Here is a 25,003-nt window from a genome sequence, read left to right as displayed (position 1 = left end):
TCCTTTCTAGGAATCAAGACAGGGGAGAACACCTGAGAGACTCACCCCTTCCTCATTCGCATCTGGGTGCAGGTTATGGGATAGGAGAATGTTCCTTGCAGTGTTGGTTTCTGCATATGAAACTGCTTTGGCAGGTGGCTTTACACTCCCTAAGACTGATAGATACTATTGGCTACATTAGGACATATAGTAGGCTGGACAAAATAGCTGGTAGATGTGGGGAAAAAAATCCCAAGAAGGTCCCACCGAGATTTGAACTCGGATCGCTGGATTCAAAGTCCAGAGTGCTAACCATTACACCATGGGGCCACACACCAAGCCTTCTGGCATGTTTCTCTCGTGGCAAATATTCATTCCTTAGGCTCTGGCTCCCAATTGCAAAATTTTAAAACAGTCTTCAACGAAATTGTACTGCCCTCTACAGGAGTATTTTAGAAATGTATGTGTATTTTGCTTGTTAAAAAGAATGGGCACAACTGAATTTTACAGATTAGAATCAGAGATCCTGGAATTCCTGCAATGCTCAGGACGATGCTGCACAGAGGACTAACCTTAAGACGTACAATTTTTGTCATGTTTCATCTGGTTTTTCTGGGGCCCTTTCTAACGGGGAAATCACTGTTCCCACCTTTGTTTATACTCTCCCACTGAACCAACCTCCCACATAGGATTGACAATGCTGGAGAGGATCCTGTTCGTATTTTGACTTCTCTTCTGAAATGGGAAGTCACAGCTTCTGGGTTGGATGTCTTGGGAGATTCACCTTTGGTATCCTGAGCTACCATATGACAAGTCTGATCTACTATGAGATCATAATGTTAGGAAGCTCAGACCACATGTAGGTGCTCTGGTTGATAGTCCAGGCCACAGACAGCATAAGTTGCTGGTTATGTGAGAGAAGAGGCTTTCAAATGATTCTAACCCTCAGAGGTTATCCCGGGAATCACCCCAAGCTCCTGAGTTTTCATCTGAGCCTCTGGACATCTTGGAGCAGAGACAGCAATCTCTGCTGTACTCTGTCCTATTTCCTGACCACAGAATCTGTGAATATGAATAACATGTTTGCTCTATGCCACCGAGTTTTGGACTGGCTTGTTTTGTGGAAATAATAACCAGAACAATTCCAGAAACAGGAATTTTACTTATTTCTCAGTGTTGCCCAACTCTCTCAGAGTTGCCTTATGAGACTGTCCACAATTTTTTGCCACCATAATAATGCTTTAGCGAATATCAGTGTTCATGCCTTTTTATGGGTCTTATGAAGTTGTTACATATCTTCAAAAAATTATATTTGTTTATGAAATTGTTGACCCTGATGTCTGGAAGAGTAGGTTAAAATGTGAAAAAAAAATTAAGTAGACGAATAGGATAAGAAATTCTCCCAAAGGTACCCTCAAAGTGTTACATACTGTTACCATGTTATGCAATAATAAGATATTTGTTGAGATGTTATTCACTTGATGTGTATTCTAGGCATTGGTCCTGGAGTCAGAGGTACAGCTGAGAACAAGACGCTTTTGTTAGAATTCACCTCTTTAGGAGACAGTTCTACAAGAATATAATTTTCCTTCTTGGATCTAGGTCCCAGTAGAGGCAAGGTTATTATCTTTTTTATATTGTGATATATTTTTTTCAACAGCTATTTAGAAAACCTGCAGGCTTTTGAAGCTCTATGAAGAAATTAAATTGGACTAAGAGAAAAAGAGGCAGACAAGTGAAGCTCAATACCTCTCACTCATCCCAGTGGTCTCTGTTGCTGTTCCGAGAACATGCTAAGCAGATACCTGCTTCTGGTATTTCATATTAATTGTTCTTTCTGCCTGGAATACCTTCCCTCAGATGGCAACACTTTCTCATCACTTCATGACAAAGGCAGCCTTAATAACACCTTTTTTGCATACCTTAAAACTGCAATCCCAAACTCTCTATCCCCTTTCCTGCTGTATTTCTATCATTTTATAGTCAAAATGATGCTATCTTATGGAATTTAATAACTTATTTTTTATTGTCTGGGCTATTTCCCACCTCAAAGTACCACAAGAACAGGAACTTTAGAAGGCTGTTTGCACTGAGAATACAGACTGTGTATTCTCAATGCCAGGAGAGTGCATATAATAAGTGCTCAATAAAAAATTTATGATTAAATAAATTAACTTCCTTTAAGCTAGCTGATTGGGTCATATAGAGGTAAAATTGTATCTACAATGATTTTCCTGACTTATAAATTAAATTTGTAATATTTTGAAATTATTCTTTTTCTCTTAAAGCATGATGCTAATTATTTCCAAACATCTTTGAAAGTCTTTTGGAGCTGTCATCTGGGAATTCAGTGTAATAAACCTCAAATGGGGCTCTTTCCCAGAATTTGAAGAAAGAGTATAGAAATGGAACCTGGCCATAACATAAGCAGAAATAAAATACATGGGATTCTTTCTTTTTCTACCCTCTTATGTTTCTCAGATATTAAGAAATAATCTAGTCACAATGTGATGACTGCCAATAATCTACAGCCCCAAACCATTCAGGGAAATAAATTAGTTCATGTTAGATTACAAGTGTAGCTTTTAAGATAGGTTTATACCAAGAGTAAAAAGAGACAAATCATAATACTATTATAAATCAGGTTACTTCATTTACTTTGATTCTTTGCCCACTAAAGCAATTTCTGATCAATAACTTGTGATCCGTTCTAAGGCCAGATACATCCTCCACTACAATACAGTGAATTCTAGTTTTCTTGTAAGTTTTGTTATCGTGAGTGTATTTCTCAGATGCAAGCATCCTAAGAAAGTCCCTGCTTGAAGCATTCCATCACTATATCCGGTTTATGGAAACATTGCAAAGGAAGACAGGTTAGGGAAGAATGTTAGGTTTGCAGGACCTTGCTTGGTATGGTCTGCATGTGTCTTCTAAAATTCATGTGTTGAAAACTTAAACCCCAATGCAACAGTATTGGGAAGTGGGGCATTCTTGGAGGTATTTAGGTCATGAGGGCTCTGCCTTCCTGAATGAATTAATGCTGTTATAAAAAAAAAACTTGACAGAGGAAGATAGTTCATCCCTTTTGCCCTTCTGCCTTCTGCCATGTGAAGACACAGCATCTCCACCCCTCACCTTTCCCTCAAGGATGCAGCATTCATGGTGCCAAGTTGGGAGCAGAGACCTGGACTTCACCAGACATAGAGCCTGCTGGAGCCTCGATCTTGTACTCCCAGCCTCCAGAACTGTAAGAAAATAAATTCCTGTTCTGTATAAATTGCCCAGTCTCAGATATTCTGTTATAGAAGCACAAGTATACTAAGACATTGCTTAAGGTTTTCCAGTCTTAAATGGTATGATTATACAGCTAGAGCTCATCTCGTAAATATGTTCTGAGACTGACTGAAGAGGGGAACACAAAATTATAATGAAATAAGTCAATGTAGAAAAAAAACTTGGATGAAACAAGTTGAGAAATGTACCTACATTAAATACACGAAAATAACAAAAACAAATTAATACCCTTATTCTTGCAGTAAGCTAAAGTGTTCATCTGAGAGGAGGATGCCGTGAAGGGTAGAAGGTAAGGCCCTGTTGAAGAACATTGCATGTCCCCTTATTCTCTTGTTATGAAATAAAGTCCTCTTCAGGCTTTTTTTCTATTTCTGCATGTAAAATATGCATCTGGGCCTATTCTTTCTTACAATATCTACTAATAACATTTCAGAAAGTAGCCTTAAAAATGAAAGTCTATAATTAACAGGACGATTTACTAAAAATGTAAAGATAAGTTTTCTCTCCCTTGAAGCTACAGAATTACAATTCTTCATAAAAATAGTCAAAGGATATGATCTGATGCGTTAGATTCTCTCTCTCCTGTCAATATGAAGTTCCCTCAGCTTACTTTGTTCAGGTGCTATAGCAAAATACACTAAACTAGTGGCTTATAAACAACAGATTTTTATTTCCTATCATTCTAGAGGCTAGGTAGTCCACGATCAAGGAGACAGCATATTCAGTGTCTGGTGAAAGACTTACTCTCTGTTTTATAGATGGCATCTTTTCGCTGCAACCTTTTATGGTAGAAAGGGTAAACAAACTCCCTCTTTTATAAGGGCACTAATCTTATTCACGAGAACTCTGCTCTCATGACCTGTTCAACTCCCAGATGCTCCACCTCTTAATACCACCACATGGAGGATTCAGTTTCAATATGTGAATCTGGGGGGAGGTAAGCATTCAGACAATAGTAGCACCAGTATCCAAAACTGACACTCACGGATTCATGTTTATAAAACATCATGGTGGTAACATGATCTTTAAAGATAAAGATTATTTATCTTGAGTTAATACATTCCATAGTATTGCCAAGGGCCATTTGCTTTGGGGAAAAGTATGACTGAAACCATGCTGTGCACATACCTTTGATAAAACAGTTATTTTAAAGCCATTCAAGCAGGGCGTGGTGGCTCACACCTGTAATCCCAGCGCTTTCAGAGGCCAAGGCCAGAGGCTTGCCTGAGCCCAGGGGTTCAAAACAAGCCTGGGCAACTTGGTGAGAACTTGTCTCTGTAATAAATAAAAAAAAATTAGCTAGGCGTGGAGGCGCATGCCTATTGTTCCAGCTACTTGGCAGGCTGAGGTGGAAGAATCACCTGAGCACAGCAGGTCAAGGCTGTGGTGACCTGCACTCCAGCCTGGGCAACGGGGTGAGACTCCAACTCAAAAAATAAAAAAATAAAATAAAATAAATAAATTTATATGGAATGCAGCATTGCAATAGGAATACATATGCAATAGTAAACTATGTGCATATTCAGGGAAATAAAGAAAGACAAAGGCTTTGAAAGGAAAACATGAGAATAATACAATTGTTTTGAAATCTCTTTGGCTACAAAGATCAATAACAAGTGTGATGCCACTCCAAGGTTGGACAGGCAGTTGTTGGGCAGATGTCCTTGTAGAAGTACTTTTTGTGTAAGGTTGTGATGGCCTTTGTGTAAAGTTACAGTTTTTGCAGTCTTTTGTGATAGTTATTATTATTAGGCATGCAAGCGTGACCTTCTCCAACTTTATTTATGAGTTTTCGTAACATTAGTAACTTCATTTTTTATTTTGCCAACTGTCACACTGTGCAACTTCAGATAATATACTCAACCTCTCTGAACTCCCATTTTATGATCTGTAAACAGGTATAGTAGATACAGTAGCGATAACAGTAATTAATCTCATATGCTGTTATGAAAATTGAATTATTTAATGTATGCAGAGAATTTTTTTAGGATATCATCTGGCATATGGTAAGCAATACAAAATTATAAAAAAAGTCTTCTTGCCGGGCTCGGTGGCTCAGCCTGTAATCCCACGCCTTTGGGAGGCTGAGGTGAGTGGATTGACTGAGCCCGTGGGTTCGAGACCCGCCTGGGCAGTGAGACCTCATCTCTACAATAAATAAAAAAACCAGCCGGGCATGGTAGCGCATGCCTGTAATTCCGGCTACTCGGAAGGCTGAGGCGGAAGGATCGCCGGAGCCCAGCAGGTCGAGGCTGTGGTGGCCGGGAGTGGCCACTGCACTCCAGTCTGGGTGACAGAGTGAGACTTCAACTCAAAAAAAAAAAAAAAAAGAAAAAAGAAGAAGAAGAAAAAAGAGTCTTCTTATGTGTTTTTACCACCAGATAAAATGATGAAAATTATTGCTGACCATTCAGATTACTTCTAGTCTTGTACTACAAACTGTGCTGTTAAAAAGTCTGTATATAAACTGGGCTCGGTGGCTCAACCTGTAATCCCGCGCTTTGGGAGACTGAAGTGAGTGGATTGCTTGAGCCTGCAAGTTCGAAACCCACCTGGGCAACTTGGCAAGCCCTCATCTCTACAATAAATCAAAAATTAGCCGGGCGTGGTAGCATGCGCCTGTAGTTCCAGCTACTTGGAAGGCTGAGGCGGAAGTATTGACCGAGCCCAGCAGGTCGAGGTTGCGGTGGCCGGGAGCAGCCACTGCACTCCAGTCTGGAAGACAGAGTGAGACTCCAACTCAAAAAAAAAAAAAAGTCTGTATGTATGTTATTTTGCATATTTTGAAATCCAGTAAATTCCTAAAGGTGGAATTTCTGGGTGTAAACATAAATGCATTATTATTATTATTATTATTTTTTTTGAGTTGGGGTGCACTACCATGCCTGTTAATTATACATTAGCCACGTGACCAGCAGAGCATTTTACAGAGACAGGATCTTTTTATGCTGTCCGGGCTGGTCTCGAACTCCTGGACTCAAGCAATCCTCCCACCTCAGTCCTCCAAAATGCTGGAATTACAGGTGTGAGCCACCTGGCCTGATATATGCATTTTTAATTTTGACAATTACTACCAAATTTCCCTTCATTAAAGTACTACCAATTTGTAGGGCCACCAGCAATGATTAAGAATTAAGGTTTAGGAGCACTTAGGAATTTCTGTTCCTATCACAGCATACGCTGGCTGACTGGCCTATAGTGAATAGTAGGTTCTTAAAAAAAAAGTTGACTGGGTGGTGATACAGAGACCCATTAATGTCTGTTCATATTGCCACAGCCCTTAGAGCAGGGCATCATGGCAAGGGTTCAAGTGCTCCTGCACATTCCTGAGCACATTCCTGAGAGTCCCCTTGTCTTCTATGCACTCCCAGTAAGTAGCTTCGGGGGATCCTTGACTTCCCTGCAGACTTCGCCCAAAGATGTAAATCCCTATCTACTCCCTTTCTTTCCTTTTTTTTTTTTTAGTTTAGCATAGATTTTTATTGTCATTAATTCTTCCAGAGATTCACAGTATCATTCCATGTGGGGGACACACAGCAAGAAAGTGGCATTTGTGGGAGTCAGTCTCTTCAGAACAACCCTGGGGTAGACAAGTATGCCCAGCCTCTGCCATTCCTGACGGTGCCAGGTGCAGGCCATGTGTTTCTCCAGGGTGTCAGACATGGAGTCGGCCACCATGTGGACTATTCCCTTTCTTAATAGTCACAGATTTGAACAATATAGTATCAAGGTAATCATAAGTCTTTGTGATTTGCATAACTTTTGCAACGCATGATGTCTTAGGCCTTGTAAACTTCCTTTACTCTAAATTTCACTAAATGTAAAATGCAGTTGTAACTTAAGTTCTATACAATGCTCTGCTGGTCACGTGGCTAATATATAGGTACCAACAACTCTGGACTATAAAAGTGGACTGTGAGGCCTAAAGGGTGGGCAGAACCATTTTAGAAAGATCTTGAATCCGGTTCTGCACCCTGGATTCAACATTCAGAAATAAACTTCTCTCTATAAGTTCCCTACCCCTTTGGTTTTTGGGTATCATGGGAGAGTAGCCTAGGGTTACTCGGATCATAACAGGTGGTAAATGGTTTAGGACATACAGTTGTGTTTTAGTGATGAGAAAAACATTCAAAAATCTGCTTTGGCATCTTGTTTGCCAGTAAAGTCATTAAAGAATAGGAGAAGACAAGGTGTCAACTTTTACTGGTCACTTTGAACTATTATCTATTCAGAGGTTTAATTTAGAATCCGAAAGGTGTTTAAAAAGCATTACCAAAGTTTTGTTGCTACCATAATGCAGCAAGATGGCAGAAGACAAACAGAAATTGGACAGACCCCTGTTGATTGATTAGTTTTCTGTAAAAAATAAAAATAAACAAAAAGTTTTATTATTGTAATACTCATCTTCACATACTTTCTCATGTGATTCTGATAATAATCCAAAAATAGACAAAAAAGGTAAAAAAATTAGTAATTAATAGCTGCTAAACTCTTTAAATTTGCTGTCACAATCTTCAAGTTATTCCCATTTTAGAGGAAAAATATGGAGACCCAGAGGCTAAATAACTTGCCGGAAGACATAGAGCCAAGAACTGGTTTAGATGGGAGGATACAGCATAGTGTTAAGAACATGGTAGGCCGGGCTCGGTGGCTCAACCTGTAATCCCAGCACTTTGGGAGGCGGAGGCGAGTGGATTGCCTGAGCCCGTGGGTTCGAGACCCGCCCGGGTAATTCGGTGAAACCTCGTCTCTACAATAAAATCAAAAATTAGCTGGGCTTGGTAGCGCGGGCCTGTAGTTCCAGCTACTTGGAAGGCTGAGGCGGAAGGATCGAGGCCGCAGTGGCCGGGAGACTCCAACTCAAAAAACAAACAAAAAAGGACATGGTAAGTATTCCAAAAATTGAATAAATGAATTCCTATTAGGAAAGTGTCTGATAAAAGCAAAGCCTTGGTTTAGTGGTTCGTTTGAACTTTCTCTTCCTGTTTTCTTGGAGAAGATTACCACCTGAGACAAGCAGTGGATCGTACTGCTAAAAGCATGAACTATGTTTGGCTACTTGTTTCTTTCACCCTATTTTGTGCTGTGTGACCTTGGGTAAATTATTTTTCGGCTGTTTTCTCTGAGAAACAGATGATAACAGTACCTACTTTATGGGGCTATTCTAACAAGTTAACACATTGAGAATGTAACATGCCAAATTGTACACGACATGTTAGCCAACAGTGCACTCATTCCACAGATGAGCAAACACGCAGAGTACTTACATTTATCTATGGTCACACTGCAAGTGGTGGAGCTGGGGCCAGTAGCCAGCTTAATTTCAATTCCAATCCTAATTCAATTTGGGCTGTGAGTTACATTGCGCAATGTTCCTACATCTGCAGTTTGGCAAGTAGCAAGTGGAGACCCATCTTCACTGATCAATCTGTTTCTTGCCCCAGTATCCATATTGCTAAGCCTCCAGCAGCCTCGCTTCTCCTCCGAGGGATTCACTGTGCAACCGGCCTCACCTTTATCCAAATGGTCTTGGCGCCTGGAGAGCAGCCTCCGGACCGCATCTCTTCCTCCATCTTAGTTTGGAACAGAGGAAGGAGGCGGAGCGATAACTGTGAGACTTGCCCACCCGTTCCTCAAGTTTCCAATTTGGTCCGAGTGATTTAAATGGCAAGGCTTCTGGTCTCCTAGTGCCTTTTTTGAATGTAATCTTAGGTGTTTTGTACTTTTAACGCTGTGTGTGGTTTCGGAGGGAAGAGGCTAGGTAAAGGGAGTGCTGAGCTAAGCGTCACCGTATGGTGCTGCCAGACATTCAGAACACCAAGGCAGCCATCCAGCGCCTAGCTTGGCGTGGCGGCGTAACCACCTGCGGTCTGAGTGCCCTGGGGGATCCTCCAGAACTCCTGGTCTCAGGCAGTCCTCTCGCCTCGGCCTCCCTAAGTGCTAGGATTACACTCCTTAGCATTTGTTTCTGCATCTGTGTGTGGCATTGTGCTGTAACAAAACTTTCTTAGGCGTGACTTGTTCATCCCCCTTCCTGCCCTCCTAGAGGTGAGAGGCAAAGTGCACCAGCTCTTCCCCGGATAGTAGTGAGTGGCTCTGAAAAGAGCCTTTGGGGGTGTGGGAAGCTGCGGGTGACCTCACTTAGAGCTGGTATACTTGGTGACAGCTTTGGTGCCTTCGGACACAGCGTGCTTGGCCAGCTCCCCGGGCAGCAGCAGGCGCACGGCCGTCTGGATCTCCCTGGAGGTGATGGTCGAGCGCTTGTTGTAATGCGCCAGGCGCGACGCCTCGCCGGCGATGCGCTCGAAGATGTCGTTGACGAACGAGTTCATGATGCCCATGGCCTTGGAGGAGATGCCGGTGTCGGGGTGCACCTGCTTCAGTACCTTGTACACATAGACGGAGTAGCTCTCCTTGCGGCTGCGCTTGCGCTTCTTGCCGTCCTTCTTCTGTGCCTTAGTCACCGCCTTCTTGGAGCCCTTCTTGGGGGCTGGAGCGGACTTTGCAGGATCAGGCATAATGAAAGGAAAACAGAAAAAACGAGACACAGATGGCAAGTATCTCTTCTTTATTTATAGTGGTTTATGTAAATTAGGTTTCATGGAGGTCTCGGGTGATTGGTGGCTTTCTGTGAATGACGTCAGGTACGACTCTTACCCAATCAAAATACTAAATCCTGAATACTCACGGTCCATTGGTCAAAATGAAAATAAAGTATTAACCAACCATAAATCTGCCTTTTCGCGCCCGGTAGAAGCTATAAAATGTGCGCTCTTCCACTTTCTCTCCAGTCCTTGTCGGCCGTGACGGTGTGCTCTTTACGATGTCTGGACGCGGCAAGCAGGGAGGCAAAGCTCGCGCCAAAGCCAAGACCCGCTCTTCCCGGGCCGGCCTCCAGTTCCCCGTGGGCCGTGTGCACCGCCTGCTCCGCAAGGGCAACTATGCCGAGCGCGTCGGGGCCGGCGCGCCGGTGTACCTGGCGGCGGTGCTGGAGTACCTGACGGCCGAGATCCTGGAGCTGGCGGGCAACGCGGCCCGCGACAACAAGAAGACGCGCATCATCCCGCGCCACCTGCAGCTGGCCATCCGCAACGACGAGGAGCTCAACAAGCTGCTGGGCAAAGTCACCATCGCGCAGGGCGGCGTCCTGCCCAACATCCAGGCGGTGCTCTTACCCAAAAAGACCGAGAGTCACCACAAGGCCAAGGGGAAGTAAATAGAATAGCCTGGCTTACTTTGCAGCAACCCGAACGTCTCAACCGAACCAAAGGCTCTTTTCAGAGCCACCTACAGACTTTCTTGGGAGAACTGAGCACTAAGTTTCATATCTAGTTTTGCCCTACACTGTTTCTAAACAGCTGTTTGTCAGCTGGTCTTCGCTAATGTGTATGAGGTAAGTCAGTGTTATAAACGCATTGCATAGAGTACTATTTAGTTCTCAGGTTTAAAGAGCATTTAACCCACCTTGCCCACTCATTTTGGACCTCTCGAGCAAACTTTCGGTAACTTCGCTTTAGGGCCAAGTGTTGGGAGTGTTTAGAGCGTTTGTTTTGCGCGCTTTAGCAAAGGATCTTGAACGCACGGTTAACACAAATCTCAAGCCAACGGCCATTTTTTTGATCCGTGATAACAGACCTAGTCCCGCATCAGGACAAGTAAATAACAGTTTCATATTGGTAATGAGTTAATTTTTAAATCAGATTAATCGGGACAGCTGAGGTGCCAGGTAATTCTTATTGGAATATTTTCAATACATTCATTGATACTCCTTGTTAAAAGCACGTTTCCAGCTTTCTTACCCTCATCCTCACAGGTTAAGTTGAGATAACCATTAGTCGTTTCAGCATGCTAAATTCTACTTTAAAAATGCTTTGACTTTTTAAACCTGATTTAAGTAAGCCGGATATTGATGCATTAATATAATAGATTCTTTAAGAGCAAAGAAATTACGTTTCTAGGAAATTAGAAAAATAAGTTGTGCTGCAATGGATTTTTATATTATCTGAGAAAAGATAATTTTCTGTAATAATGTTTATGAAATTATTAGGCCTTGAATTCCTCACATGCAAATCAAATTTTCTTGCTGAAAATAGTAAAGTTTTAAAAAAGTAATGGTCAAAAAGTAGGAAATTAAGGGACAGTATTGTAGCTGCTAGCTGATTGTGGCTAATGAACACTGGAAAATTTGGTAATCTTAATTATATATGTGTACATGTAAAATACACATTGGATTTGAAAGAATGCCAAAAAACGTAAAACAATTTTTATGATTACGTATTGAAATAGTATGTAGAACACATTAGCTTAAAGCAAATATTAAAATTAATTTCTCTAGCCGGGCGTGGTGGCACGGACCTGTAGTTCCAGCTACTTAGCTGAAGTGGAAGGATCGCCTGAGCCCAGCAGGTCGAGGCTGCGGTGACCGTGAGTGCCACTACCCTCCAGTCTGGGCGACAGAGTGAGACTCCGACTCAAAAAAAAGAAATTAAAATAATAAAATAAAATTAATTCCTCCATCTTATTTTATTCAAATGTGCCTCCTAAAAAGTTTAAGTGACTTGTGTCCACTGGAAATCGCAAGGAAAATTAAAACTTGGAGACCATGGACAACTAATATCAGAGGATTTAGAGAACAATAAAAAAAAAAAATTTTTGGAATCCTTGGCCAATCCGGTTACTGGTAAGTAGGAGGTCTTTGGCCTTGCTTTTGTCCAATCAGCTTCAGACTCTCACTATAAAAGCGCAGCTAGCCTTCTCTTTATCCTTATACGAATTTTGCTATTGAGCTATGGCTCGCACAAAGCAGACAGCTCGCAAGTCCACCGGCGGGAAGGCGCCGCGCAAGCAGCTGGCCACCAAGGCGGCCCGCAAGAGCGCCCCGGCCACCGGCGGCGTGAAGAAGCCCCACCGCTACCGGCCCGGCACCGTGGCCCTGCGCGAGATCCGCCGCTACCAGAAGTCCACCGAGCTGCTGATCCGCAAACTGCCGTTCCAGCGCCTGGTGCGCGAGATCGCGCAGGACTTCAAGACCGACCTGCGCTTCCAGAGCTCGGCCGTGATGGCGCTGCAGGAGGCCTGCGAGGCCTACCTGGTGGGGCTCTTCGAGGACACCAACCTGTGCGCCATCCACGCTAAGCGAGTGACCATCATGCCCAAGGACATCCAACTCGCACGCCGTATCCGCGGCGAGAGAGCTTGAGTGTCATGAACTCCGCATTTACATAGTATCCCCAAAGGCTCTTTTCAGAGCCACCTACATGGGCGCTGAAAAGATCTGTTTCTCTGTGTAGTCCTTGGTAGTACTTATTTGCCTATGATTGACAGGACCCGTTTTTAGTCACTATATAAGACTTTGCCTACTCCTGTTAAAGTGTTTTGGGAGTGTTAATATTCTCAGTATAATGGATCCTCCAGTAAGGATTGTACGTTGCCAATGAGTTCGTTCCTCGAATGTGCTGCCCGCCCAAGCTTTTTTTACCTGGTCGTGTTCCCACTGGTATTTTGCAGGTTAACTATTGTATATTTTTTTCTAACTAGTACAGAAAGAAAACACTTTTTGAATCGGGGTCTCTGTCGCTGAGGCTGGAGTGTTGTAGCAAGGCTTACCGCAGCCTCGATTCCCTGTGACAATCCTTCCACTTCAGCCTCCCGAGTAGCTGGAACACAGGCGTGTGCCACCACGCCTGACTTTTTTTTTTTTTTGGTGGAGACTAGGGCTCACTAACAATTTTCTTCTGCCTCGGTCTCCCAAGATGCTGGGATTACGGGTTTCAGTCACTGAGCTCAGCCACACTAAGGATGTATTGAGATTAGAATAATTAAGGTGGGTAATGCAGCTCGCGTTGACCAGAGTGAAACATTTCTTTTTATCTTTCCTGAGTTTTGTTTTGTTTTTGTCTGAATCTAGAATATTTAAGCTGAAGTATGGGCATGTTTAAATCTCCTTTGGAAGAAAAGCCGGGCAGAGAAGATTCCCTTTGAAGTCCAAGCCCATTGTAAAAATCTGTGTGTATGAGAGAGAAAGAGTGTTTTTTCTGTTGACTTCTGGCAGTGGTTAATACATATTGAACTGTCTCCAACAAGTATCCAAAATAAAGACTGCCTTTTAGGGAAACCTGTGGCAGTTCTCTTGAAGACAGGATAAAGTACTTCTCTTGGGTCTCTGTGCTTAAATGTTAACCTCTCATCATCACACTACTACATAAATTCAAACTCTATAATCTCCAGTTGTTTTTTCACTCTAGAATTTATTGCCACCACGTTGTGCCATATATTTTGCTTATTTACTATAGTGTCTCTTCTAAAATGCAGTTTAATGAAAGGATCAATTTTTGTTTAGTCCTGTATCCCCAGTAATGTAGTAACTTACCATCAATTTTGATGAATGAATGGGTGAATAATAGTAAAGAAACACAACTATGTGGAAAATCTCTAATGAAAGTAAGTCACATTAACCTGCTAGGTGTGCTAAAGTCAGCTTCTTGTGCACCATGACAGGCATTCCTCCATTCATTCTTACCTTCTGAACATCAACTTTTCCCATGTGTATGATTTCCACACAAATCAGCTTGCATTTGTGTGATCTCTACCCTTCCTCAACTTGTCAGTCTGTGAAACATGTAAGTGAAAAGATCATAGTGTTTTTACATTGAGTTTTTAAAAGCTTCTTGAATTTTCTATCTTGTTTAAATTGGCTATATACAGACTGGGCGCTGTGGCTTATACCTATACTCCAAGCACTTTGGGAGGCTGAGGGGAGAGGATTGCCTGAGCCCACAGGTTTGAGAACAGCCTGGGCAATTTGGCAAGACCTCATTTCTACAATAAATAAAAAAATTAGCCGGGCATGGTGGTGCATGCCTGTAGTTCCAGCTACTTGGAAGGCTGAGGCGGAAGGATCACCTCAGCCCTGCGGATCAAGGCTGAAGTAGCAGTGAGTGTGCCACTGTACTCCAGTCTGAGTAACAGAGTGAGACTCCAACTCAAAAACAAAATTGGCTATATACTTGTATGTATGCTACTTGGTTATTGGAATTGATTACATTCTTAATATGCTTTTTTTTGAATTGGCATTTCTGTTGCCCAGGCTGGAGTGCAGCACAATCACTGCTTACTGCAGCCTCAAACTCCTGGGCTCAGAGGCAATCTTTTTACCTCAGCTGGGACTACAGGCGTGCTGTCATGCCCAGTCAATTTTTTGATTTTTTGTAGAGACGAGGTCTCTCTGTGTTGCCTAGGCTGGTTTCGAACTCCTGGGCTCAAGCAATTCTCTTGCCTTGACCTCCCAAAGTGCTGAAATTACAGGCATGAGCCACTGTGCACAGGCCTTAATATAGTTTTTGTGAAATTAGATAACAAAATTGCACAGCAAACCGTTGTAATCTGCTCATGCTCATTACATTTCTGAGTGGGTTCATGGAAAGTAGGTCTCATGGTTTTCACGAGTGGAATTTAGAATGATTAATCATTTATTAATTTAATTTAGGATGATTAACAGTTACAAATTAAAATAATGTTCTAATACTTTCTTTTAAAGCCCTTTCATTCTAGGAGTAATGCTTTTTATTGGAATCAACACTTTAAACAAAACAAATGCTGTCCCCCTCTCAGGAATTAACTTTCCTCTGAAAAGGAAAATATACAGTCCTATTTTGCCGGGAAGTAACGCCCCCAGGACATCTTAATGAAAGGATCAATTCATTAAATGATACACCCTGATGATACACCCTAAGTCCAAGCGCTAAACAAATTGGTATTCTTTAGTTAGTAAGTAATGCATTTCTTCTTTCTGGGTTGGAAAACCAAGAGCTATTAATAAATCAGGAAGGGCCCACAAAGAGATTGCCTAGTCTGCACTGACCAGTACTCTTGCTGGTTGGGTAGGGGATCCTCTCCTAGAGATATGCAGCCAATATAGTCTTTCCAGTTAATTTTTCAGGTCTGATTACATGAATTATTTATTTAGAAGCATGAATAATTCTAGTCATGTGGAAATGGATACTCTCTCTCAAAACGCGCCATACAATAGTTCGGTAGCCCTCTGCTATTTTGGAGCTTTGTACATACTTTCATTTTCCCATACAGAAATTAAATTTTGTTATAGCAATGGCACATAAAAAGGAATACTCACCAGACCAATTTGGCTCATGTTAATGGGTACACACATGGTGATGCCATTTCCTACTACAAGGATCACTGGGGAAGTAGAGTTGTTGATGATAATTAGTCAGATATGTATTCTGAATTCCTGGAGATCTACAATAATTTCAAAAGTTACAAGTGAATATGCATGGATGTAACTCAGAAAATAAGCCTGAGATAAAGATTTGGATGTCATTAGTATGCAAAAAGTAGAACTAAGGGCGTGGCCTACAGATCTATTCTGGCTCCAGCCTGTCTCTTGTAACATTTGCCTTATTTCCAATATCAAATTTTATGTCATTTGCCTGCACATATCACAAGGCATGAGTCTTTGGTGATGCTTATTATCTGCTAGATTCGCATACTTTCCTAAAATTCTTAGTTTCCTTGAATCCTCAGATCCGATGTTAACTTCCACAGATTTTATTTCTCCTCTATGCTCCCCTAACTCCCTGTGCTTACTTCCATGGCTATTCTTGCTACGTTGTTCTTTATTTGCTTTTGTTTGTTTCTCTCCATTGATTTCTGTTTTCTAGTTCAACTTTTCTCATAAATAGATTGTTTCTTTAGAACAAGCACTTTTATTAATGCCGTATCTGTAATGCGTAGCTCCTAAGTGTGAAATAGTTTTTGAATTAAAAAAAAAGTTCAGGCACGGTGGCTCACACCTGTAATCCTAGCACTTTTAGGAGGTTGAGGCAAGAGGATTGCTTAAGGCCAGGAGTTCAAGACCAGCATGGGCAACATAGTGAGAACGCGTCTCAAAATGAAATGAAATGAAATTCAAATGAAATAAAATTAGCAGATGTGGTGTGTGACTGTAATCTCAGCTACTTGGGAGGCTGAGGGGGAAGGATCGCCTGAGCCCATAGGTCGAGGCTGCAATGAGCCGTGATCATGCCACTGCACTCCAACCTGGGTGACAAGAGCCCTCATCACATAAACAAAAACAAAAAAGAACACAATTTGATAAAGGAGAAAAAAGAGAATATCTGTGCTTGGATTTCTTGAGACAACCAAACTGATAAGTGACATAAACTTTCCAATTCTTTTTAAGACTCAGGATAAAAGGATCTTGATGTGCTTGCATAGAAATATAGACATAAAGACCTTTGACTTCACTATTCTCAAAATGGCCTTTGGTTTTTCTGAACAGATCCTATTTTTTTTCAACTTTATATGTTCACCCATTAATGCTCTTTGAATTTATCGCATCCAGAATCATTATCGTCACAAGCCTGGACTATTAAACTTGCTCCAGAGTACTAAGCAAGTATTTACCTCACTAATCATAACAATGCCTAGGAGGTTGTAACAGAAGAAACCGGGTACAAAAGTTACCTACAAGTATCATACAGAATTGAACAGGAAAATATCACAACACATCTTATACAACGAAGTTAACTTTTATTTTATAAAATTTTATTTCAGTAATACAGACACAAGCATTCTTACTGGCTCATTCGAGAACGTATACATGTACTTAAAAGACTTAAGGCCAGTTTTCTCTTTTATTTCTAACTCCTGTACATGCAAAACTTTCAAAAAACGTACAACCAATGTATACATTGATAAATATGTACAACTGTTTTTTTTTTTTTTTAAAAGACCTCATCAGGTGTCCTTTTTTGGAAGCCAGGAAATAGGGCTGACTCTGCGCTCAGATTACAGCCTGAGACAAAGGATAAAGCCACGTACTAACGTCAAGAATTCAAAGTATACTTCCCATTTTAGTAAGCATACTAAAAATCTCATAGCTTTAAAAAAAATGATAGTTGTATTCTTTGCCCCTCCCACAAGATAGCTAAGACTTCACAATAAATGTAACCACCTAAAGTTAATTTCCAGATACGACCCTAGTTAACCATCTCGACATTTCAAGTCAGCTGCAAGTTCAATAACCACTTAAGAGATTGTAGAGCACTTAGGGGAATAAATGTCATAGTTGTGTTAGCAAAGGACCTCTGCAGATACATAAAAGGGATCAAGAACATCTTTACCTCTAGCAGTATAAGCACACAGGAGGGATGAAGCCTAACTCAATATCGTGGAAATGTCAATCAACTGAAAACGCATTTAAGTCGTGTCACCTTTTTATGATTAGAGAAGTGGCTCTGAAAAGAGCCTTTGTTCTTAGGCGCTTCCAAGCCTGGTCCTTACTTTGCCTTATGGTGACTCTCAGTTTTCTTGGGCAACAGAACTGCCTGGATGTTGGGCAGGACGCCGCCCTGCGCGATGGTGACTTTGCCCAGCAGCTTGTTGAGCTCCTCGTCGTTGCGGATGGCCAGCTGCAGGTGGCGCGGGATGATGCGCGTCTTCTTGTTGTCGCGGGCCGCGTTGCCCGCCAGCTCCAGGATCTCGGCGGTCAGGTACTCCAGCACCGCCGCCAGGTACACCGGCGCGCCGGCCCCGACGCGCTCGGCATAGTTGCCCTTGCGGAGCAGGCGGTGCACACGGCCCACGGGGAACTGGAGGCCGGCCCGGGAAGAGCGAGTCTTAGCTTTAGCGCGAGCTTTGCCTCCCTGCTTGCCACGTCCTGACATCTCAAAAAGCTTGTAGCTACGGTCTGCAAGGTATAAAACTAAAGCGGAAAAAAATGCAAAACTTATAGCCTCTGCTGGGCGCGAAAAGAAAGCAGCGCAATTGGCTGATATTTAATTTTTAATTAGACCAATGGAAAGCGAGTATATAGAGGACATATTTTTCATTGGGCAAAAGTGATGTATGACGTCATTTACCGAGTCACCAATCGCCGGGAGCCATTACTACCCCTAATTTGCATAATCGTGTGTATATGAGGAGGACAAGAGAGTCGTGTAATTGCTGTTGAGTTTCGGCTTGTCTTTCCTCTTTGCACCATGCCTGAGCCAGTGAAATCAGCTCCAGCTCCTAAAAAGGGATCCAAGAAGGCTATCAATAAGGCGCAGAAGAAGGACGGCAAGAAGCGTAAACGCAGTCGAAAGGAGAGCTACTCTGTGTACGTCTACAAGGTGCTGAAGCAGGTCCACCCCGACACCGGTATCTCGTCTAAAGCTATGGGCATCATGAACTCTTTCGTCAACGACATTTTCGAGCGCATCGCGGGCGAGGCGTCGCGCTTGGCACATTACAACAAGCGCTCGACCATCACCTCCAGGGAAATCCAGACGGCTGTACGCCTGTTGCTTCCTGGGGAGCTGGCCAAGCACGCCGTGTCAGAGGGCACCAAAGCCGTCACCAAATATACCAGCTCTAAGTGAGCTAGTTTTCGGCCCACACTCCAAAGGCTCTTTTCAGAGCCGTCCACATTTTTAAAAAAAGAGCTAACTCACAGCTAAATACTAAGTATCTATTTGGTGCTATTTAGAAGTTACTTTGCATAACCTCTTGGTGTTTTTACGTTGCAGTTTTCTATTAGGTTTTGTATGGTTCTAAAGAATCAACAATGCAAGGACTGGCTTATGATTGGGCTAAAACTTAAAATTGGCCGTGCTCGGTGGCTCAGCCTGTAATCCCAGCGTTATAAGAGGCCGAGGCGAGTGAGTTATCTGAGCCCTCGGGTCCGAAACAAGCCCGGCAACTTGGCGAGACCTTGTCGATTAAAGAAAAAATTAGCCTGGCGTAGTTGCTCCTGCCTGTGGTTCCGGCTACTTGGAAGGCTGAGGCGGAAGGATCGCGGGCGCCCAGCAGGTCAACGCTGAGTTGGCCGTGAGCGTGCCACTGCACTCCAGCCTGGGCAGCAGAGTGACGCTCCCAACTCAAAAATAAAAAATAAAATTCCACGGCGTACTGGAAGTAGTTACAATGTCACGATGTTTCTGTGGGGTTCTCGAAATTTCAGCTCATCTTTCGGCGGCCACATGCTATTTACTAATTCAAGTAAGTATGCAGAGCTGGGTCTAGAAGTAAATAACCAGTTGGTGAGCTTGAACATGTCCTGAATGTGTATTCCCACACCTTGCATCTCCTAGAACCTAAAACTTAATAGTCGGCCGGTAAGGTAGCCTTTAAGATAGTAGTGCTGATGGAAGGCTTGGTGATTTGGAATCATGAGGCAACATTAATTAGCTTAGGCTCCGTTTTTAGTTTCTCACCTTTGTTGCCCTTCCTTGCGATTAATCCCATATATTGGTGGCCGCTCATTCATATGTGTGTAAAACTACAAGCATAGTGTTAAGATGGTTAAACAGCTTTTAGTGGTAAGTGTAATAAGTATACTTTGGAAAATAAACCTAAGTGCTTTTTCTGTACTTCATTTGAGTGAAGACTTGGAAAACAATAATTTTCACCTCTTCAGTTTCATTTGGCATATCTCCAGGAAAACAATGTATGCCTTTTCCCTGTTGGCAGGAAGATCTGGTGCTTTTGATGATAGCGGAAGCCAAAACTAAAGACATGTGTGGTTTGGGGATTGTGCTGGACCACAAATCTGGAAGAATACAGGGAAGAAGTACTGTTATATCTTTGCTCAAAAAGTGAGGAATTAGAAAATGTGGGTGACAGGAAAAAAAGTACAAGTGTGATCAGTGTATTTGCTCTTAAATCTTGAGATTTTCTTGTTCAATACACCCGTCCTTCACTCATTCATATTTATCCTGCCAACTAGTCTTGAGTAACTTATATGTCTAAGGAAAGTTAAAGGAAACAAATGAAGACTGACTAAATGGAAGGAAGCAAAATTAATTAAAGGAAACAAGTGAATACTAACTAAATGGCAGGGAGAAAAATGGAGCCTGCCTAACTAGTGAAGAGTCTATGCAGTGGGGGAGGGGGAGGTGCGCTAGGCCTGGGAGTCTGAGTAGAGTTTTCTGGAAAAGTCCTTTAGAGATGCTGGAGACTAGAATGATTAAATATAAATGTAAGGTGAGCGAGAGAAAGTTTCAAGATCCTCGGGGGTCTGTATCCCTTGAAAAGAAATATAATGTTTATCTATAAAGGAAAGGCAGAGTATGCAGAATTTTAAAATCGTGTAAAATCTGTGAATCAGATTCATTATTCTGGTGGCTCAGTTGAGAGTAGATTGGAAAGAAGTATGATCCGAGCGGGGTCAAGGGGGTTGGAAATGCCAGTCAGCACTGAGGGCCAGAACTAAGGTGGAGGCAGCAGTCAGAAAGAGAAAGAGGAGAAAAGAAAGGACGAACTTAAGGAAAAAAGAAGGCAGAAAGAAAAAAGCTTGCTGCATACTGACTTGCATGGGTAGGTGAAAGAGAGGACAAAACCAGAATTGTGTCCGAGTTTCAGTTTCTGCAACTACTCAGGAAAGGCGTTTCAGAAGGTGGGCTTGGGAGGAAAGGGGATTTTCCCTATTCTTTCAGTCAACAAATATTTGTTGCTCTTCTTTAGCGGGAAGACAGAGAGATCATGACACCCGAGACTATTATAGGAAGTGGCACTTTATTACGCCAGCTGGCTCAGAGGGCTTGATGGGCTAATGTTTCCAGGTCAAGCCTTGCAGAATGGAAGAAGAGGAGGGGTCTTATACCTTTGTTTAGGTAAGGGAGGGAGTCGTGTTGAGCGATTACACATTCTCTTTGGAATTTACAAGGTGGTGTTCAGAAAAATCAGATCTTTCAAAGAACAAATGGTCTCCAGGAACTGCAGGGCAGCAGGGTCTGCAAGCAGGGTTGTAAACCGTCAACGTCAAATGAGAGGTTTTGGATAAGTCTGTGAATTAGTTACTCTTTTGCATTTCCATGAAAGCCACCAGTCCTTGGCTATTTGACTTTTTTAAACAAAACCGGCCTGGTGGGTTTTTAAAATTTGCAACTTCACTTTCAAAAGGAAATACCTTTAACTGCTACCAGCCCCCCTTTCTGCCACAGGGTTATTGGGAGACAATTTGTCATCCCAGGTGATTGCCATGGAGCCAACTGCTGACCCCGAAGCCGTTACTCATGTGTTTCTGCTTTCATTCACTCAATCACAGAAGAAATATACATTTGAGCATTTGCCACATTCTGCTATACATCTACTAATGAGTGAGGCACTGTATGAAGACTTGTCAATATAGCAGTGATTTAAAAAATTAGGCCTCATGAAACTGCCAATATTTGACTGTTTTTAGCCTAGAGAAATGATGGTTTCATGTATGAATACAGTACCTGACTTCACAGTGAGAATCACATGTTAGTAGAGGAGATAAAAGAGGATGAGGATCCAGTCCAAGGTCTCAGGCTTCAAAAGCATGGACTTTTTGGCTGCCCTACCTGGTTTATAGAAGAATGGGGTAAATGCTGAAATATATATTTCTTGTGTAATTGCGTGAATGAATGTAGAAACACAGGAGTGGCTGCTTCGGGGTCAGCAGTTGGCCCCATGGCAATCATCTGGGATGACAAATTTGTCTCCCACTAACCCTGTGGCAGAAAGGGGGGCTGGTAGCAGTTAAAGATATTTCCTTTTGAAAGTCCATCTGCAAGCTTTAAAGACCTGCCAGGCTGGTTTTGCTTAAAACCAAGTAGTCAAGGACTGGCGGCTTTCATGGAAATGCAAAAAGAGTAACTAATTCACAGACTTATCCAAAACCCCTCTTTTGAAGTTGACGATTTACAACCCTGCTTGCAGACCCTGCTGCCCTGCTGTTCCTGGACATCATTTGTTTTTTAAAAGATCTGATTTTTCTGAACACTACCTTGTAAATTCCAAAGAGAATGTGCAGTCGCTCAACATGACCCCCTCCCTTACCTAAACGAAGGTATAAGACCCCTCCTCTTCTTCCATTCTGCGGGGCTCAACCTGAAAGCATGAGCCTGCCGAGCTGGCCGGCGTAATAAAGTGCCACTTCCTATAATAGTCTCAGTGTCACGATCTCTCTGTCTTCCAGCTACAGGTTGGTAGAGCAATTTGTGTAGGAGACTATTACTTTCTAGTGGCAATAACAAAACTAATGAACATTTATTGAAGGCTTATTAAGTGATAGGTTATATTAAAATTATTTTACTTGTGTTACTTCATTTAATTGTCTAAACCATCTTATGAGGTAGGTTCTATTATTATTCCTAATTTATAGATAAGGAAGTAGAAGGTCAGCGAGTTTTATGAAGATGTAAACTCAATGGCAGCTTGAAGTGGAAAAAAGGTAGAAGCTCAGGGAGCCCAGACAGGGGACAATTAAGAAGCAAAATGGAAGTGGGCCACATTCCTAGAGTCTCTCATTTAGAACTTCTTAAACATGAAATCCTAAACTAACCTGCCCCGTGAGTGGAAGAATAATACTATATATAGAATGCTATAGGGGCCGAGGGAAAAAGTTTTCCATTGTCCTATGGCAAAAGGTAGAATAACAGGAGAAAAGATGAAAATTTATTTGATCATAGCATATTTTGGGTTGGTATTTCCTAGACTCCTTCAATATGCATTGTAGGGGCAAGGAAGACTTCCCTTTTGCCCTCTGAAGATTTGCTGGAAATCACTGAAAAAGGCAGATAAATAGAAGAAAAGGGCATACAATTTATTTGATTACAGTTTTACATGACATGGCACCCTTTAGAATGAAAACCCAAAGATATAGGAGAAACAGTCTATGTTTATGCTTAGATTCAATAAAGTATAGACAGCTGTGAAGACATATGATTGGTCAAAATGGATATAATCTAATGCTAATAGACTGAGCAAAGAAACCCAGCAAGGTTTGTCTATCTAGATTTTTCTTGGCTTCTCTTATAGCAGAATGGGGCAAATGCTGAAATATATTTCTTGTATAATTGAGTGAATGAATGCAGAAACACATGAGTAACTGCTTCGGGGTCAGCAGTTGGCCCCATGGCAATCACCTGGAATGACAAATTGTCTCTCTCCCATTCACCCTGTGGCAGAAAGCAGGGGTTGGTAGCAGTTAAAGGTATTTCCTTTTGAAAGCCAAGCAGCGAGCTTTAAAGACCCACCAGGTGCCAGACCGGTTTTGTTTAAGAAAAGCCAAATGACCAGAGACTGGCTATTTCATGGAAGTGCAAAGAGTAACTAATTCACAGACTTATCCAAAACCCCTCTTTTGAAGTTAACAGTTTACAATCCTACACTTTGCATTTCCTGGAAACCATTTGTTCTTTAAAAAAATCTGATTTTGCTGAGTACAACCTTGTAAGATTACAAAGGAAATATGTAATCACTCAACACAACTCCCTCCCTTACCTAAACAAGGATATAAAACCCCACTTCTCCCGTTCTGTGGGGCTCGACTTGGATGCTTTAGCCCTTGAGCCCGCCGGCGTAATAAAGCTGCCACTTCCTATAACGAACTCTATTTTCCTGCAGTACTCTGAGCCTGCATTACTTCTGAGTATGGAGCAGGGACCCCTTTGGAATGGGATCTTATGACCTACAATAAAAAAGGTAGGTCAGATAATTTCTCTTTGACTAATTTTTACACAGAGAGGCTGGGGGCGGGCAGTTAGAGTAATATTTTTAGGTTTTATGGAGTCCTACCCTTTCATTACTCAGGCCTCTTCAGAAAAGATTAACAATCACGTTAATATTTGGAGGGGGCAATGCATTTCTTCATTTCCTCTATGATAGGTTTATTTTCTCATTAGTTTTTGGCATTGTTGGGACTCAAAAAACGATGAGGAAATTAACACAAAAACAGCAAAAGTGACTGCACTGAAGCCACAATTTTAATCCAGGCTTGTCAGATTGCAGAGACGAGCTCTTAACTCCTCTTCAAAGTAAATATCTACAAGAAACACTGAAAAACCAGAAATTACATTTAAAATTGTATCAGAATTTATTATAATTTATTTAGAGTTAAGAGAATTTAACAGTATATATTCATGCATGTAAAAAATACTAAATATATGGAAAGATACTTTCAATATATAGATATTATGAAGTTAATAGGGTGACCTTTAGACTATGTTTGATAGTCATTTTTCAGTTTGCCTAGTCCGAATTTTCTAAATTTTTAGCCATGTACATGAATAGCTTTGTAATTTTTCTGATACCAACGGATGCCCTGCAATTTAATTCTGATACTATCTACCTGGAGTTAGACCTCACAAATTAAAAGGCACATTTTCTAACAAGACTGACCTCCACTTCAGGTACCAGCTGTAAGCGGGATTCCCAGGCCACTTGCCTATCTGACTCACAGAATGTAGGAAAGTACTATACTTACTATTACAGTTTTATCCTAAAAGATACAAATCAGGACTAGTCAAATGAAATACATAGTGTGAAGCCTGGAACAGTCCTTAAAGCAAAGCATCTGGGCCCTTTCCCTATGGAATCAGGAGCCTTCCTTGCACATCTATGTGTTGTTCACCATCCAATAAACTCACTGACCATGGTGTTCACAGTTTCTATGGAGGTTTCATTATATAGGTATGATCGACTGAATAATTGACCATATGATTAAACTCAATCCCCAGACTACTTGAAGGTTGTTCTTGCTCAGAGTCCTTCATTCTTTAATCATGTGGTTGGTATTTCATGTGGTGACCAGTTCCATCTTGAGTTACCTAATTTCTTTCTTTTTTTTTTTTTTGAGTTGGAGTCTCACTCAGTAGCCCAGACCTGCTGGGCTCGACCTGCTAGGCTCTGGCGATCCTTCTGCCTCAGCCTTCCAAGTAGCTGGAACTACAGGCGTGCGCTACCACGCCCGGCTGATTTTTTG

At 42.0% G+C, this 25,003-nt stretch overlaps 5 protein-coding genes and 1 non-coding gene across 6 annotated transcripts in view; 3 read left to right on the top strand and 3 right to left on the bottom strand.

Moving 5' to 3' along the window:
* Positions 1–237: 237 nt before the first annotated feature.
* TRNAQ-UUG lies at positions 238–309 on the bottom strand. Its single transcript has one exon. It is a non-coding gene; the product is annotated as a tRNA-Gln (tRNA).
* A 9,101-nt stretch (positions 310–9,410) lies between these two features.
* LOC103274810 (histone H2B type 1-H) lies at positions 9,411–9,793 on the bottom strand. Its single transcript, XM_008072238.1, has one exon. It carries the CDS (start codon positions 9,789–9,791, stop codon positions 9,411–9,413), a length of 381 nt encoding a protein of 126 aa, XP_008070429.1. The 5' UTR covers positions 9,792–9,793.
* Positions 9,794–10,094: 301 nt separating this feature from the next.
* LOC103274809 (histone H2A type 1) lies at positions 10,095–10,593 on the top strand. The gene has a single exon (XM_008072237.2). The coding sequence runs from the start codon at positions 10,097–10,099 to the stop codon at positions 10,487–10,489; it is 393 nt and encodes a 130-aa protein (XP_008070428.1). The 5' UTR covers positions 10,095–10,096; the 3' UTR covers positions 10,490–10,593.
* A 1,465-nt stretch (positions 10,594–12,058) lies between these two features.
* LOC103274805 (histone H3.1) overlaps positions 12,059–25,003 on the top strand; it is a 16,910-nt gene continuing 3,965 nt past the window's right edge. The window contains exon 1 of the mRNA XM_008072234.2: positions 12,059–12,390. Coding sequence (XP_008070425.2) covers positions 12,062–12,390 — 329 coding nt within the window. The 5' untranslated portion in view covers positions 12,059–12,061. The remainder of the gene's footprint in view (positions 12,391–25,003) is intronic.
* Positions 17,559–17,963, bottom strand: LOC103274807 (histone H2A type 1-H). The gene has a single exon (XM_008072235.2). It carries the CDS (start codon positions 17,955–17,957, stop codon positions 17,571–17,573), a length of 387 nt encoding a protein of 128 aa, XP_008070426.1. The 5' UTR covers positions 17,958–17,963; the 3' UTR covers positions 17,559–17,570.
* LOC103274808 (histone H2B type 1-M) lies at positions 18,273–18,653 on the top strand. The gene has a single exon (XM_008072236.1). It carries the CDS (start codon positions 18,273–18,275, stop codon positions 18,651–18,653), a length of 381 nt encoding a protein of 126 aa, XP_008070427.1.

The sequence above is a fragment of the Carlito syrichta genome, unplaced genomic scaffold (genome assembly GCF_000164805.1).
Source record: "Carlito syrichta isolate Samal-C Ts95f unplaced genomic scaffold, Tarsius_syrichta-2.0.1 Scaffold314889, whole genome shotgun sequence".
NCBI classification, from domain to species: domain Eukaryota; kingdom Metazoa; phylum Chordata; class Mammalia; order Primates; family Tarsiidae; genus Carlito; species Carlito syrichta.
Note: the sequence above shows the minus strand (reverse complement) of the source record. Positions and strands in the feature narration are given on the sequence as shown.

Coding starts and splice junctions, on each gene's coding strand:
- LOC103274809 (XM_008072237.2), top strand. CDS start 10,097: ATGTCTGGACGCGGCAAGCAGGGAGGCAAAGCTCGCGCCAAAGCCAAG.
- LOC103274810 (XM_008072238.1), bottom strand. CDS start 9,791: ATGCCTGATCCTGCAAAGTCCGCTCCAGCCCCCAAGAAGGGCTCCAAG.
- LOC103274808 (XM_008072236.1), top strand. CDS start 18,273: ATGCCTGAGCCAGTGAAATCAGCTCCAGCTCCTAAAAAGGGATCCAAG.
- LOC103274807 (XM_008072235.2), bottom strand. CDS start 17,957: ATGTCAGGACGTGGCAAGCAGGGAGGCAAAGCTCGCGCTAAAGCTAAG.